Source organism: Trypanosoma theileri (assembly GCF_002087225.1).
Source record: "Trypanosoma theileri isolate Edinburgh chromosome Unknown TM35_Tth_4_V1, whole genome shotgun sequence".
In the NCBI taxonomy this organism is placed as follows: Eukaryota; Euglenozoa; class Kinetoplastea; order Trypanosomatida; family Trypanosomatidae; genus Trypanosoma; species Trypanosoma theileri.
The window spans coordinates 250249-264568 of NW_021639846.1; the positions used below are offsets into that span (position 1 = coordinate 250249).

At 39.8% G+C, this 14320-nt stretch overlaps 6 protein-coding genes across 6 annotated transcripts; all 6 read right to left on the reverse strand.

Annotated features, from left to right (window-relative positions):
- Positions 1 to 250: 250 nt before the first annotated feature.
- On the reverse strand, positions 251 to 1117 carry TM35_000042110 (uncharacterized protein; the record flags this gene model as incomplete). Its single annotated transcript, XM_029022405.1, has 1 exon — positions 251 to 1117. One exon carries the CDS (start codon positions 1115 to 1117, stop codon positions 251 to 253), a length of 867 nt encoding a protein of 288 aa, XP_028886063.1.
- A 568-nt stretch (positions 1118 to 1685) lies between these two features.
- Positions 1686 to 3212, reverse strand: TM35_000042120 (uncharacterized protein; the record flags this gene model as incomplete). The annotated part of the gene is made up of 1 exon (XM_029022406.1): positions 1686 to 3212. One exon carries the CDS (start codon positions 3210 to 3212, stop codon positions 1686 to 1688), a length of 1527 nt encoding a protein of 508 aa, XP_028886064.1.
- A 337-nt stretch (positions 3213 to 3549) lies between these two features.
- TM35_000042130 (putative phosphatidylserine decarboxylase) lies at positions 3550 to 4686 on the reverse strand (the record flags this gene model as incomplete). Its single annotated transcript, XM_029022407.1, has 1 exon — positions 3550 to 4686. One exon carries the CDS (start codon positions 4684 to 4686, stop codon positions 3550 to 3552), a length of 1137 nt encoding a protein of 378 aa, XP_028886065.1.
- A 588-nt stretch (positions 4687 to 5274) lies between these two features.
- Positions 5275 to 9618, reverse strand: TM35_000042140 (uncharacterized protein; the record flags this gene model as incomplete). The annotated part of the gene is made up of 1 exon (XM_029022408.1): positions 5275 to 9618. One exon carries the CDS (start codon positions 9616 to 9618, stop codon positions 5275 to 5277), a length of 4344 nt encoding a protein of 1447 aa, XP_028886066.1.
- Positions 9619 to 10208: 590 nt separating this feature from the next.
- TM35_000042150 (uncharacterized protein) lies at positions 10209 to 12821 on the reverse strand (the record flags this gene model as incomplete). The annotated part of the gene is made up of 1 exon (XM_029022409.1): positions 10209 to 12821. One exon carries the CDS (start codon positions 12819 to 12821, stop codon positions 10209 to 10211), a length of 2613 nt encoding a protein of 870 aa, XP_028886067.1.
- A 230-nt stretch (positions 12822 to 13051) lies between these two features.
- TM35_000042160 (uncharacterized protein) lies at positions 13052 to 14320 on the reverse strand (the record flags this gene model as incomplete). The annotated part of the gene is made up of 1 exon (XM_029022410.1): positions 13052 to 14320. A coding segment is annotated over one exon (1269 nt), but the record flags the coding sequence as incomplete, so codon positions are not given.

The following is a 14320-nucleotide window of genomic DNA, read 5'->3' on the forward strand; positions in this document are numbered from 1 at the left end:
AATAAATAGTAGGTGAGTGGATAAGATGTAAGCAGATTGTGAGTAACATATAATATAGAATAAAAAGGATTATTACAACATGTATATCCCTCCATTATTATTATCAATATTTGTTTTTTGTTTTTCTTTTCCCATATTGACCTCCCCAACCACACCAACATATATATATATATATATATATATATATACTCCACACACAGAGAAAGAAAGATATATCTTTTCATGTAGAGCAATCCATACAAACTTCAACTTAGTTCTTAAAAAATACAACCGGCTCTTCCAGTTTAGCCAAACACTTGAACGGTAAATCATGTGCAAAGTCCTGTGGTACATAACGAGAAGGTGGAGGCAAATTCCTATCGAGCAAATCAAAGGTCGCTAGGAAGGAAGCCGCCATGGATCCATTAAAAAGTCTAAAATTCCCATCATGTTTCACAAAGGTAGATAAATGCTGACGCATTTCTTCCATTTCTTTTAATTTTTCTTCTTGATTTTTTACCGCTAATGAAGATGTTTTTCGTTTCCTCATTTCATAAATCCTATACCTCTCTCTACTCATCTCCAACATAAATTCATAGTACTTGTTTTCATTCCCATGACGAAGGCTTGCTGAAAAAAGATACCATGGATGAGGTGTTAACTTCTGCACTTCTGTTGAGAAAAGTGCCGCCACGGACGAAGTTGGTCTGCGTGAAAGACTCGGTTCATCAATTAAAAGTTTTCGCACCGCCATTCCACGTGGTAATCGTGTTTGAATGAATTCATCCATACTTAACACCTTCGCACCTTCAAAGTCACAGAAAAATATATACGGTACCCCATTCTTCATCCAAATAACACCCACATCATCCCAGGTAGACTTTAAAAGTACCTTTGAGAGTAGACTATAACACTTGTGATTCCATGTTGGTAATGTATACCAGCGATTGCAGATAGTGACAATGTCTCCAGTGCTAAACTCACTTGGTTGAATCTCTGTTACTTCCCATGTCGCTCGGTAATAGAGATCTTTTCCCTCTCCTACGATAAGAAGCGAGACGGGTAATGCTTGCAATATCGCCTTGAAATGTATTCGCAACTTTTGACGCCATGCTAGACGTGGTCCGATACTCGCCATTAAATGAGAGTAGCCTTATTTATTTATTTATTATTATTTATTTACCGAGTTAAATACAGATACAAGAAGATGAAAAGAAAAACAAATATTAGACACAAAAGAAAAGACACACACACACACACACGTACACACATCAATAAAAGAAAACAAAAATTAAGAAAGAGGGCATTTTTCACATCCTTCTATTGCAGAAGGTTACAGAACATCAGAAGAGTAAAGAATCTCTTCTCCCTTTTTTTCCCCTCCCGTTTGGGATGATACTTTATCAGTAGCCACCTAAACAATACGAAAGAGGAAAACAAGAAAAAAAAAAAAGAAATGGTCGATATTGAGAAATGATCAGCACTAAGTTCCTTTCATAATAACTACAGAAAAAGAAAAAAAAAATAACAAAAAGAAAACTCGTATGCGTTCCTCATAGTAAATATGCGTATATATATATAAACTCGATAAACTTTTCCTCTATTGTTTACAGACAAAGAGAGAAAATAATAATAATAATAATAATAATAATAATAATAATAATAATAATAATTGGGAAAGTGATCATGTACAGGCTAGATGCGGTCTACAACTGCCGTAAAGCCACAGAGGCACGGAGAGAACGGTTGTCCATCGCAAGTTGCTCCAGTTCATTTGCCATTCGCTCCACTAGAGCATCACACTCCTGCCGCTCGGCTTTATAACGTTCACGTTCTTGATCGAATTGAGCAATAATTTGTTTTCGCTCGGCTTCAAAACGTGATGAAATATCTGCTAAACGTTTTTCAGCCACATTCAAATCTGTTGTAGGTTCATTAAATATATTTCCATTCCCATTTTTGTTACCACCATTCCTATTTATTGAAATGGGAAAAGAACTAGAAAGCATCTTTTGTTGTACCTCAAAAAGTTCACGTTTTAATCCATCATTAATTCTTTGCAGAGTAGCAATTTGTTGATCCTTACTATCTAATCTCTCCTTATATTCCATTTTCTCTGTAAGAAGTATTGTATTCTGTGCCTTAAGATCTGCTAGTTGTGATTCCATTGCAGCTCGTAACCCAGAGTGTTCTGTCATAACACTATCCAACTCAGCACGCATTTGTTGTGCTTCTTCCTCTGCACGTTGTTCATCAAAATAAGAACGACTTCGATGAACCTGATCACGTTTAAGTTCCTTAATTTCTCTTTGTAATAACCCCTTCTCATGCTCTAACTGTTCTAGAGATTGTTCAAGTGATTCCACGCGTAAATTTACTTCACGTGCTTTGTTTTGTTCCTTTAAAAGTCGTTGTTGGGCATCTAAAAGCTGTACTTCTACAGTTTTTCGTTCTTCTTGTAGGAGATTTCTTTCTTCTTGTAGGAGACGATTCATCTCTATAGTATTTTCATTCACAGACATCTGATGTCGGAGATCATCACGTTCCTTTTCAAGGCGCCGAACATGTTCTTGAAGTTCATCCAATTCATACGGTGCACCTTTGAAACCACTAACACTACGACTCGTTCCTTCTACAAGTGTTTCATACGGTTTCCCTTGAAGAATACACTGTATACGATCACTTAAATCACTCAATAATGCAGTGAGTTCATTCTTATTCTCCATTAGGAGTCCACAAAGTAGAATAGCATCCTCAATATTTACACGTTCTTCAGTCATATTTCGCATAAACACCTCACGAGTGGCGAGGTTTTTAGTCTCTGATGGAAGTTCTTGCACTGCCGTGATGAGTTTCTTTGTGCGTGTAGAGAGATTATCCTCCGATAAGTTCTGCAGAGCGTGACTGATGGCTTCTCTATTCATCACCGGCTCCTGCGGTACCACACTGCCGAGCTCAAGGAAGGCGGGCAACAGCACATTTCCTTCAATCACCTTCACATATCCCAACAAGTCCTGCAGGAGACTCTCCAACTGAATCACAAGATAGCGGGCCGACTCCGCACGACGGAGGGCCTTGTCTTTATTATCCTCTGCATACACAACCTCATCAATGAGCTCTGCGAGGTGCAACTCTCGCTTCTTCAAGTCACTGTCGAGTTTTTCAATTTTGTGGTACAACAGATTCACCTCCGCCGCATCCGGTGGTAAAGAACGGTAGTTTATTTCAGTCATTATAAATCCCAGCACCTCACTTTTGAGAGAAAAAATATAATTAGGACTTTATTATTATTGCTTTTTTTTTTCTTTTTTTCTTTTGGGGGGGGGGGGGGGAGAAGGTGTAACAACAATAGTTACTTTTCCTTAAAAGAAAGAAAAAAACAACATGCAATTCGATGAAAAAAAAAAAAGATTTATAAATACTTAATAACGAAAGTCAGACGAAATACAAGGAAATACGAGAACCAAAAAATGGACAGACAAAGATAGATAGATAGATAGATAGATAGATAGATAGAGATAACACACACACATACACAGAAAAAAAAAGTAGAAACAGACTATAAGGGCGTTAATATGTTATCAGCGTCCCTCCGGCCTTTACAACATCACCTGCTTTGACAGCCAAAGAGGCATGCTTCGGTACGTCCATTACGAGTACAACAGAGGAACCCCAGTAGAAGGTAGATAAGGGATCACCTTTCTGAAAAAGAGGTTCAGTAGAATAACGTCGATGAACAGCGTACTCTGGTGGATTTAAAAAGTTAGTTTGAACTCGACCATCAAAATGGAGCATGATACGTCCTGTCAAGGTACCACCCACTAGAGCCATCCCAATATTAGTATTATTCTTATTATTATTATTATTGCTGTTACTATTCTTACTGTCCTTACCATCTCTAGCACTATTACTACTACTACTACTACTACTACTACTAGTAGAGACATTGTTGGTCCGTCCTAGGAGTACCACCCGCTCATTGAGGGGAAGAAGAGAAGGAATCCAATGATATCCTGCTGGAGTGTTCGGTAACAAACCTCCAGGAATGTAAACAACTTCACTGCAGTTGAATGAACATGGGGAAATTACATGATGATAGTCTTGAGTACGAAGGTGTAAGGCAATCGCTATCCGTTTTTCTCCATTTTCCACTGGACTCATATCTCTATGAAGGAGCCGTCGGATGCTATACGTCATTCCCTTGACTTGAACTAGCTGATCATCTACGATATCTTCTTGCACAGATAAAACTATTCCATCTGAAGGGGAAGTTACAGGAGTTGGTGCTATTGGCCGTAACTCTTGTTTCCACTCCCGTACAAAGAATTCTTGCAGTGTTGAGAATTCCTCTTTCTTTCCTTCTGATAAGTCTATAGCATACCACCAAACAATTGCCCCAATGAAAAAACGATGAAAAGACTCCGGAAGGTAATCACTCTCGCTAAGACATCCAAAAGCATATGAAAGGTAATTTAAAGGAAGTAAGAGAAGCATTTCCAACATACTTGGTGAACATAGTCGATCACCACGCTCGGGATAACGTGTCGCCTCCCATGCAGCATATTGATACTGCCCGTACACGTACAACCCACCACCAAGGAGAGCACCACCAAAGAGATAATGATAGACCCATCTCCGCATGGGATTAACGTAACTCCTTGAGACGTCATTTTTGTAAAAACGCAACAATCGCGTTGCAGACGTCATACCTCTTATTTTTTTTCTTTTCTTTCCTCAGTTTTTTCTTTCCTTTTATTATTTCACTTGGAGTATGTATTTATGTATATATATATATATATATATATATCCCTGTGAATATTTGTGAATATATGTGTATGGCAGTTCGCACACACACACACAGAGAGAGAGAGAGAAAAAGGCCCTAATCTATTAGGGCGTCCTTAAATCAGACAAAAAAAAAGAGAGAGAGAGAGAAAGAGAAACCAATAATGAAATTATTCAACTGATCGTATTCGTCCATAGTGGTAAAAATAGTCACTAAGAGGTTTTTCCAGAGTCCTGTAATCCGAAAAAAAAAAAAACAAACAACGAAAAAAAAATATATATATATACCTAATGCTACTCACCTCCTACCCAATAAATTTTATCATCGCTTCATTCCACAAGGAACCAATTACGAAAAAGAAAAAAAGTCTGATTAATCTATCCAACACCCGAAAAAGAAAAACAAGAGAAAAATAATAAATAACACACCAAAGGAAAAGTAAAGGAAAACAAACAAAAAAAAAACATTAAAGATCATCAAAAGTGTTCTACAAACCCATCCCCATTCCTTCAATGACCCTCTCTACTTGCATATCGACGGACCACAGTACTCGTGATGGGCCAAAGACGTTGACGGTCTGCCTTACTCAAGTGTGAAAAACCTCGTATAGTGTGTGAGCAATGCTCCGATGCACATAAGCACACAAACGGCGTATTCATTGTCCATTCTGTTGAGCAATAGTTAAACGTCACCATCTCTCCTGCTGCAATAGGCTTAAAAGTTACAAATTCCAGCGAGTCATCCTCTTCATGTACAATCACTTGTACATTTGGTTCACAATGGTGGGCAATACACTCTGCGGCATCACCGAAAAGAAGATGTTTATCATCTCCCACGCAGATTGTATACATAGTGGGAAAAGGTACAACGAGACCTGTTAAGTGAAACAATTTCTCACCTTGGGGAATATCTTTTAATGCGTATGCCGTTTGTCCCATTTTTCCATTTGGACGAACTTCAATAAGCGGGGATGTTGATTTGACGATCCAACCATCATGCATAGCCTGAGCACGTACAGGTGGTTCACACAAGTATAACTTGCGTTGCTTTTCTTTATCATCAAGATGACGGAATCCTTTCACTTCTTCTGCAAAAGCGTGTGGAAAGAAAACTTTCATATCATATATGAACAAATTCATATCTACTGTAATCACTTCCCCCTCTTCAATAGTACGTAATGCGATAAAGCGACCTTCCACAAATACAGCATTGGGATTAGCATTATGTTGAATAATATAAGCGTCTCCTCCTAGGGAAACTTGTGTCGGTTGAATATCTATATCCGAAGATTCCAACAATACCGTTCCACGAGTTACCGTATTTGTCAACTGCAACATTCCATTTGTATTTTTCTTTAAAAAAGATGGTAATTGTATGAAAGTATGTCTATTGGCCATATTACGTATAAAAGGTGTTACTTGACGCTGTAAATGCATACGCTGTGCTCCTGTGAGAAACTTAAAACCACGAATATCATGTAAACAGTTTTCGTTTCCACATTCACATCTAAAAGGTGCACATAGTTCCCATTCTGTTGTTAAATAGTTAAATGTGATTAATTCTCCACTTTCAATATCACGTAAAGCTTCACACGTAACAGTATTATTCACCGCATCCACACACATACGAATATTTGGATTGCAACTGTGTAAAATAAATTGTGCCCCATCAGAAAGTAATAAATGTTTTTTCTCTTCCAATTGTATTGTTCCTACTGAAGCAAATGGTAAACAGAGACCTGTAACTTTCATAAAACGTCTACCAGAAGATATGTTAGTAGCAGCATAGGCTTCCATTCCAGTATTACCTTTCTGTATTTCAACTAAAGAAGAAGAATAACATTCCAATTTGTATCCATCTCTTAAAGCTGCAGAACGTACACTGAGTTCAGTAAAGACGATTCGTGAACACTTTTCTCGCTCTTCCAAGTATTTAAACCCATTGATAATGTGTTCATGTTTAAATCGATTACATTTACATACAAACTCTTTTGGAAATTCATATCTAAGACAGTTAAGATCAACTGTTAATTCATCTCCTCTATTAACAGTACGAATTAATACAATTTTATCATCAATAAGAGCCGCAGTAGGTGAACAATGATGACGAAGACGTAATCCATCAATATAGATAAATCCATCACGAATTTCTAAAGAAGAAACATTAATAAGAACTATTCCTTCTTTCATATTATCTCCTATATGTACAGAACCATCATTTTCAAGAAAGAGACGTTCTGAAGCTATTTGCATCCAAGCATCTACTCCTTTTTCAACAGCTGCTAAAGATGCAATAGCTGGAGTTGTTATGCTCCATAAGTTTTGACGTAATTCATCTCTCAGATACTTAAATCCTCTTATATCATGATAACAGTTTGCTGCCCCACATAAACATGTGAATGGAGTTTGCATATCCCATTCTGTAGTGAGATAATTAAAAGAAATTAATTCATTCTTTTTTATATTTCGCAATGCAACACATTCAATTCGTCTCGCTGTACTATCCACAATAATACGAACATTCGGATCACAACTATGTGCCAAACACTGCGCTCCATCTGCAAAAAGAAGATGTTGTTTATCTGCAATAAGAATGGTATATATAGTTGGAAAAGGTAAAACAAGACCGGTAACATTAAAAAAACGAGTTCCTTTTATAATATCTTCTTTTGCAAATGTTGCCTGTCCCATACGTCCATTCGCCTTTACTTCCACAAGAGGAGAAGAACTTCGAATACAATATCCATTATTTACAGCTGTAGCTCGAACTTGTGGGTCCACATACAACATTTCCATTTCTTTTCGATCATCTGTCAAACCTGCGAAACCAGATACCGTTTGAACACAATTGGAAAATCCACAACGGCAAACAAAAGGTGTAGTGGTACTGTAGATAAGATGATTAATGTTAAGAGTTACCGCATCTCCCCGTAGTGAGGCACGACAAAGAACAACATATCCTTCAAGCCAAAGAGCCGTTGGATTACATGAATGTTTAAGTCGAATATCATCCAGTACAATTTCATCTCCTATAACATTAAAACCTGTTGCTTCAAAGAGAATAATACCAGAAGGCATATCACGGGCCACACAAAGTTCATTCGTATTTTCATGAAAAGTAACTATAGAATTATTAAGGGTAGGAAGTGCACTTCTCCGGTTTTGTTTAAAAAGTAATTTCACCCCTGTGGTTGTTTGAGGCCAAAGTTTTAACTGAGTACGCTCATCAAGGTGACGAAATCCTTTAATTACACCATGGCATGATAAACTTCCACATCTACACTTAAAAGGTATGGCCATATCCCACTCAGAAGTAAGATAATTAAAACCTACAAGTTCTCCTGGTTGTATATCTCGTGTGGCTACACAATCTGCAATACCATTTGAAGCATCCACATAAAGTCGAGTGTTAGGTTCACAACTGTGTCCCAAATACTGGGCACCTTCAGAAAAAAGTAAATGTTTACCTTCTCCAAGAAATACTGTATAAATCGTTGGAAAAGGTAAAATAAACCCATTAACATGGAAAATACGTGTACCCTTAGGTATAAAATGTTCAGCAGATGTAACATATCCAATTAACGGATCTCTTATAATTTTTACCAATGGACTAGAACTCTCTATAGATGATACATTACGAAATGCTTCTGTAACAATAGAGATATCTGTAAAAGTCATAAGTCGGTTCTTTTCACTATCACTCAATGATGAAAATCCTTTAACAAGATGTGTACAGTTGTGAGATCCACATAGACAATCAAAAGGAAGTGGAACTTCATAGAATAATGTGGATATATTCAAGGTAATCAAATCACCAGGTAGTAATGGTCGAGTTGTTACTAACCTACTTTCTAGTAAAACACAATTTGCATCACAACTATGTGGTATCTGTAAATTATCAATAATAACTTCACGTGGTTGAACACGAAAACGATTTACATGAAATAGTACTGTCCCAGAGTCAATATAACGTTGAGCAGCAACTCTTCCTTCAAAGGTAAGTGACATGGCTGTATTTTCCTTCAACAAAGTCAAAGATGCGGTAGAAAGCGATGGTGCATGATATTTTTCTTTAATTGCAGCGCTTGCGTATGGTAACAGGTGCATCTGTTGTTCAGCGTCAAGGTAACGAAATCCTCGTACAAATCCATAGCAGGAATATGTATTACAAGCACAACAAAATGGTTGGGCAATATCCCATTCCGTATAGAGATAGTTACAAGTAAGTTGTTCTCCATCTTCTATAGGGCGGAGGGCTATAGCACGAATACAATCTCCATCAATCTCAAGGCAAAGATTTGGCTGGCAGGCGTGACGTATGAACTCGGATCCACCAGTGAGTCTCAAGTGTCTTTCACCTGGTAACTCAATTGTGCTGCGCACCGGGAACGGAAGCAAAACACCAGTTGATGTAAACACCACACTCTGCGCCTCATGATTTCCACGTGAGACTGTCACTAGCGATGACTTGGAGGCCGTACGCACAACATCCATTCCGCTTTCGCTGCGTCGTGGGATAAAACCATCGGCAATAGCCTGCTGACGCACACGTTCATCCGCGTATGTGTAGAGTCGCTGTTTCTCAACATCTGGAAGGTTTTTAAACCCAGGGATTTGCATCTGTTGGCTTTCTACCGCCTCATACACGAATGTGTTGAGATCCACCAACACCTCTTGACCTTCTGCAAGGTCTTCTGTGGTAATGATAAAACGACTGATGATAGTGGCATTGAATTTCGCTCCGTGTCGCACATGGTTCCCATCAGGGAGGACAAGTTCACCATGCTCAAAAGTGTAGTCGGCCGATATGGGGCAAATAATCTCCCCCGCTTTAAAGGATGTATTAGTCTTCATTTGGGCAACGCGTTTTTTTTTTTTTTTTCCCCTTCCCCCACCTTTTTTTTTTCCTTTCAGTTGTTGCCAAATGAAGAGAGAGATAACCAAAATATCAAAAAGGCTCCAAGCTTTTGCTGTCTTTCTAAGGGAGCAAAGTTTATGTTTTTTTTTTTTTTCCTTAATTTATCTAGATTTCAACTTCGCTCTGCTATGGATTATTGTTTTAGTGAAAGTAATAATAATAATAGTAGTAGTATTAGTATTAGTAATCGTAGCGTTTCTTACGCAGAATGACAGAAGTCAAAGGAACAAAAAAAAACAAAGAAAGAAAAAAAAGAAAAGGAATGAGATAAGGTGATTTAATGCTTTATAGTGAGTCACCGTACTGTAGAGGAGAACAACAACAACATATTGTGGATCCTCTCTCTTTCTCTTTCGTTCCATATACTAGTAATATTATAGGCGAAAAATACTCTGTGCAGAAAAAGATCTGCATCATCTCACATGTACCAGAAATGATGATGAGCAAGAGAGCAACACAGTCACAAAGAAAGAGAACGTGAGGGACAGAGAAGAATTTTCCCAAAATAAAGAAAAAAAAAGAAGATTTACACACTACTCGAGAGGCTCGCATCCACTACAGAATCTTCTTCTGCAGTTGGTTTTCTGCAACTCTTTGGATTGAGGGCGCGATAAGAAACTGTTGCACCCCTTGCACGACATGCTGCGGCGAGGTCCATCATAGCTTCCACTGCAGATTGCGCAGCCCAGCGGTTGCGGAACACCACATGCAGCTGTAACGGCACAGAAGGATGTCCGTGGGTGACAATAACGCTAAAAGGCGTCTGTGACACGACTGCGCGTACGTATATCAGTTGAAATGCGAACATCACGCGTAGCGCTGGTGTTGGATCAACTACTGCAGCCTTGTTATTATCCGCGGCGGCGAGAAATAGCGCCTCGGTCTCGTAAAGCACCAAGTACATAGGGGTTCCTGCAGCGGCGGTTGGGGGCGAGCCTTGTAAAATGTATCGCTCCTTCACGAGCTCGCAGCGAAAGCAAAGACGTGCGGTAAGGGAGACCCGCACCGAGCTGCCCGGGCGGTGGCGAACGCCGTATTCTTTTAAACTCAACAGAAGGCCGTCGGGTAACTTAAACTCGCAAAAGACACAGCGGCGGAGAGCCATCCACATGAGAAGTTCACTGCGCTCCACCTCGGCACGATCGTGGGCGGCACGGTGGGCGGCCGGTACCATCGCGGCAAGTCGCTGCTGATGGTCAACATAACGGCGGTCGTCAACATCTGAATTGAGATTAGAACTGAGATTCACATGAGGGACTTCTCCCGGCAGCAGCGGCAGCAGTAGACTCGCCTCCCGGCTGAGGGTCTCAAGGTCACACTCCCCAGACCACTCCAACCCTCCTCCTCCTCCTCCTCCTCCTCTTCCCGCGGTTCCATCATAACCGCAGCAGACATGTTCGAGTTTCAAAAAAAGTGTCGCGTATGCACTCCGCAGATATTCGTGACTTGAGAGAGCAGCGACGGTGTCGTTGCTATCCGTGCCGTCTTTTCGCAGTGCAAAGTAATCAGCATACGCTATAGTGCGACGACGAATGACGGTGAGGGAGAGGAATAACAAACCACCCAAAATAGTGTTCTTTCGTTCTATATGTTTGATAAAATCCATAAGAAGAGACAACGAAAACTCAAAAACCGAAAGCCGAGTAAACGCCCCACGTGTGATAAGGTGGTAAAAAGCCATCAAAAGACATTCACCCCACCTCCGTATCTTTAGATCCTTCAAGTCTTGGCACATGCGATTTACGAACGTTTCACATGACGGTGTTTCCCAAGGTTGTAGTGGAGGAAAGGAATCCATGACACATCCTTTTATATCCCATTTCTCAAGTATAACATCCATCAGTAGAAGCTCCTCCTGTCCCAGAGGAGCTAATTCGTTTCTTGTGGCTGCTCCAACCTCTTCACTGATAATATCAACTGTTGTTCTTGTTGTTGAATTAGTAGTAGTAGTAGTAGTAGTAGTAGTAGTAGTAGAAGCATTCCCAGTTCCTTTCTTCTCCAGAAAGAAACCAGTGCTAACCATGGCACCTAGTAGAAGAATGCCTCCAGAAATACTTTGCATGCAACCACTTTTGAACACACGAAACACAGGTCCACCATCATCAGGGTCACTGAACAACAACCGCTTGCGAAAGAGTCCTTGTAAACGATCTATTTCATTAATCAACAGCCAACGTGTGAGTACGCACATTGCGGTGGGTGCAGGAACAAGAGATGATGAACAAGAATTAGAGGGATTAAGCTCGAAAGGTTCGTTAATCGATTCCACAAGGGGAGAAAGGACTACCTCGTCAAGGACATTCTCCAACATGGGCGGTGCAAAATTGTGTGGTACGGCGAAGAGATCATTTATATAAAACAAGTCATCCACTACATCTTCTAGTCGATCACTGAGAGAAGCAACACCAAGTAATGGTGCTGAAGGTACGTTATCCGAATGAAGAGCCGCATACTCCAAAACTGCGTCACCAAGGGTTTTTATTTGTGACCACAGAAAAACAGCCATGAGGCGAAACACTTCTCCAAGTGCAGATTTAAGAAACACTGATATGGCAGGTTCACTTAGTTGTGCGACACTAATAACAATTTGCCTTGCCGCAGCACGAACAATACGATCAGAAGCATCAAGAAGTTTAGCTGCACGATCAAAAAGAGGAAAGTTACCCGTTTCGCTCTCAAAAAAAAACTGTACCGTATCTTCATTGAGACGTAGCGCCAAAGTCTTAAGGAATGAAACATAGATGGATAGGAGTTCATCATCACTTTCATCCATCGAAATAGAGATAATCCTGTTCAAATGATTGTTACTGCAGATACAATACACAGAAGATTTTCGTGTTAAGTTCTGTAACAGCATAGTAATACACTGAATACCCTGTCCCTTTACCACCGAGGGGAAATCAGCATTTGTTACAATACGCTCAAGTGTAGCCATCATGTTACGCTCAAGAAAAAAATCAAACACCGATTCCACATTCTTGTCACTCCAAATAATAACTTCGGCCAACTCACGAAGAGCCTCAACAAAGTCACTCGGGTAGAACATTTGCGTCTCCTCCATTCGCTGAACCTCCTGGCAGAGGTATTCAGCATTTTCAAGAGAAAGTTTTTTTGATTTAGAACCTTTGAACCTCTTCATCTAACCACCCCAAAAGAAAAGAAGGGGAAAAACAATAAAATTTAATGACTAAATGGGACAGAGGTTCACGAACGCAAATAAAAAACAACCAAAACGGCAAAGGAGTACTCTCCTCCACTCTCCATCCACCTAGGAGACACGAGAGCATAAAAAAGAATTTATACACATAATTGACATGCGAGTGCGTGTATGCAACAGCATGCTAGTAAAATTAAAATAAAAAAAGATTATTAGTTTTTCTTAAATGCGTTGATGGCAAAGTCAATGTGACGCTTGAGATAATCATATTCAAGAAGGTACCGGCCATTTTTCGTCGCGTTATGGAAGACAATGTGATGTGTTACATTGACTTTGCTTGCTGTAGTGTGGTAGCACATGTTTCCATCGATATACGACATAATCTCTATCAAATGTGTGCCATTGCGCATCCACATAAGGTTCGCAAGGTTAGCACCGTGGGGACCCAAAACAATGTCTGCACGGTAAAAGGCTCGAACCTGCTCTGATACATTCATATCAACAGCATTATCACTAAATGTAAACACATCGTTATATTCAAGAATTATTTTTTCCTTCAAACCATAGTAGTTTGTTGGCATTCGGGACAGTCCTTGTCGTTCAGCAAAAAATAAGTGAAGTTTTCGTTCATTTACAGGAGGAGGTGGTGTCAAATGCAGTCGTTTAAAAACGATACCACGCATCGTATACAAGAGATGCGAAAACACAACAGCACATACATCAGGCATTGGATACAAAACAAGACGTCCATGTACAGGAATTTTGCTGTATAATATACGTGAGGAAGGTATGCCCAGCACATCTGTCAACCACTGTGTCTGAAATTCCTTAAATCCTGCTTGAAGCACCAACACGGCATCCTCACGCTCCACTAGTACTTTATAAACAGGTACCAAACGGGGCAGGTGCTCATGGGTAAAATGGAAATATACTCTGCACCACTCATCACAGAGGGGAATTGCAACCACACGCCAGTCAATTTGTTCACTCTCACTAATGTCTGGGAGATACCAGCGCTTTACACATCCTCCAGCCGTGTATACACTTCCATCACATGTTATAGCATGACCAACGGATATCACGGCGTTAGGGAATGCCACCACATACATTGGAGGTTGAGGCGAATGGTACTGTACACTGCTGTATAGCCCTCTTACCAATTGTAACGTTTCATTGGAAAGAGACTTATCATAGAAATCACTGGCAGAGGCCATAGTATGAGTGTAATACTTAAATGGAGGATCCCGAAAAAAGAGTTTCCACTTACCAAAAGGTTTTGTTATGTCAAATGTTTCTGAAAGAACCACTGGTGTTTGCTTTATCATAGCAGGTAAGGCACCGGAAAAGAGAAATACATCGTCACTGGAGCGTTGCTTAATAACATTAAGTAACCGCTGTGGTGTCTCCAAACTACCCTTTTTAAGAAAATTCAGTCCATACTCGTACCTTCTAATCTTTTTACTAAGAGGGTACACGAAATG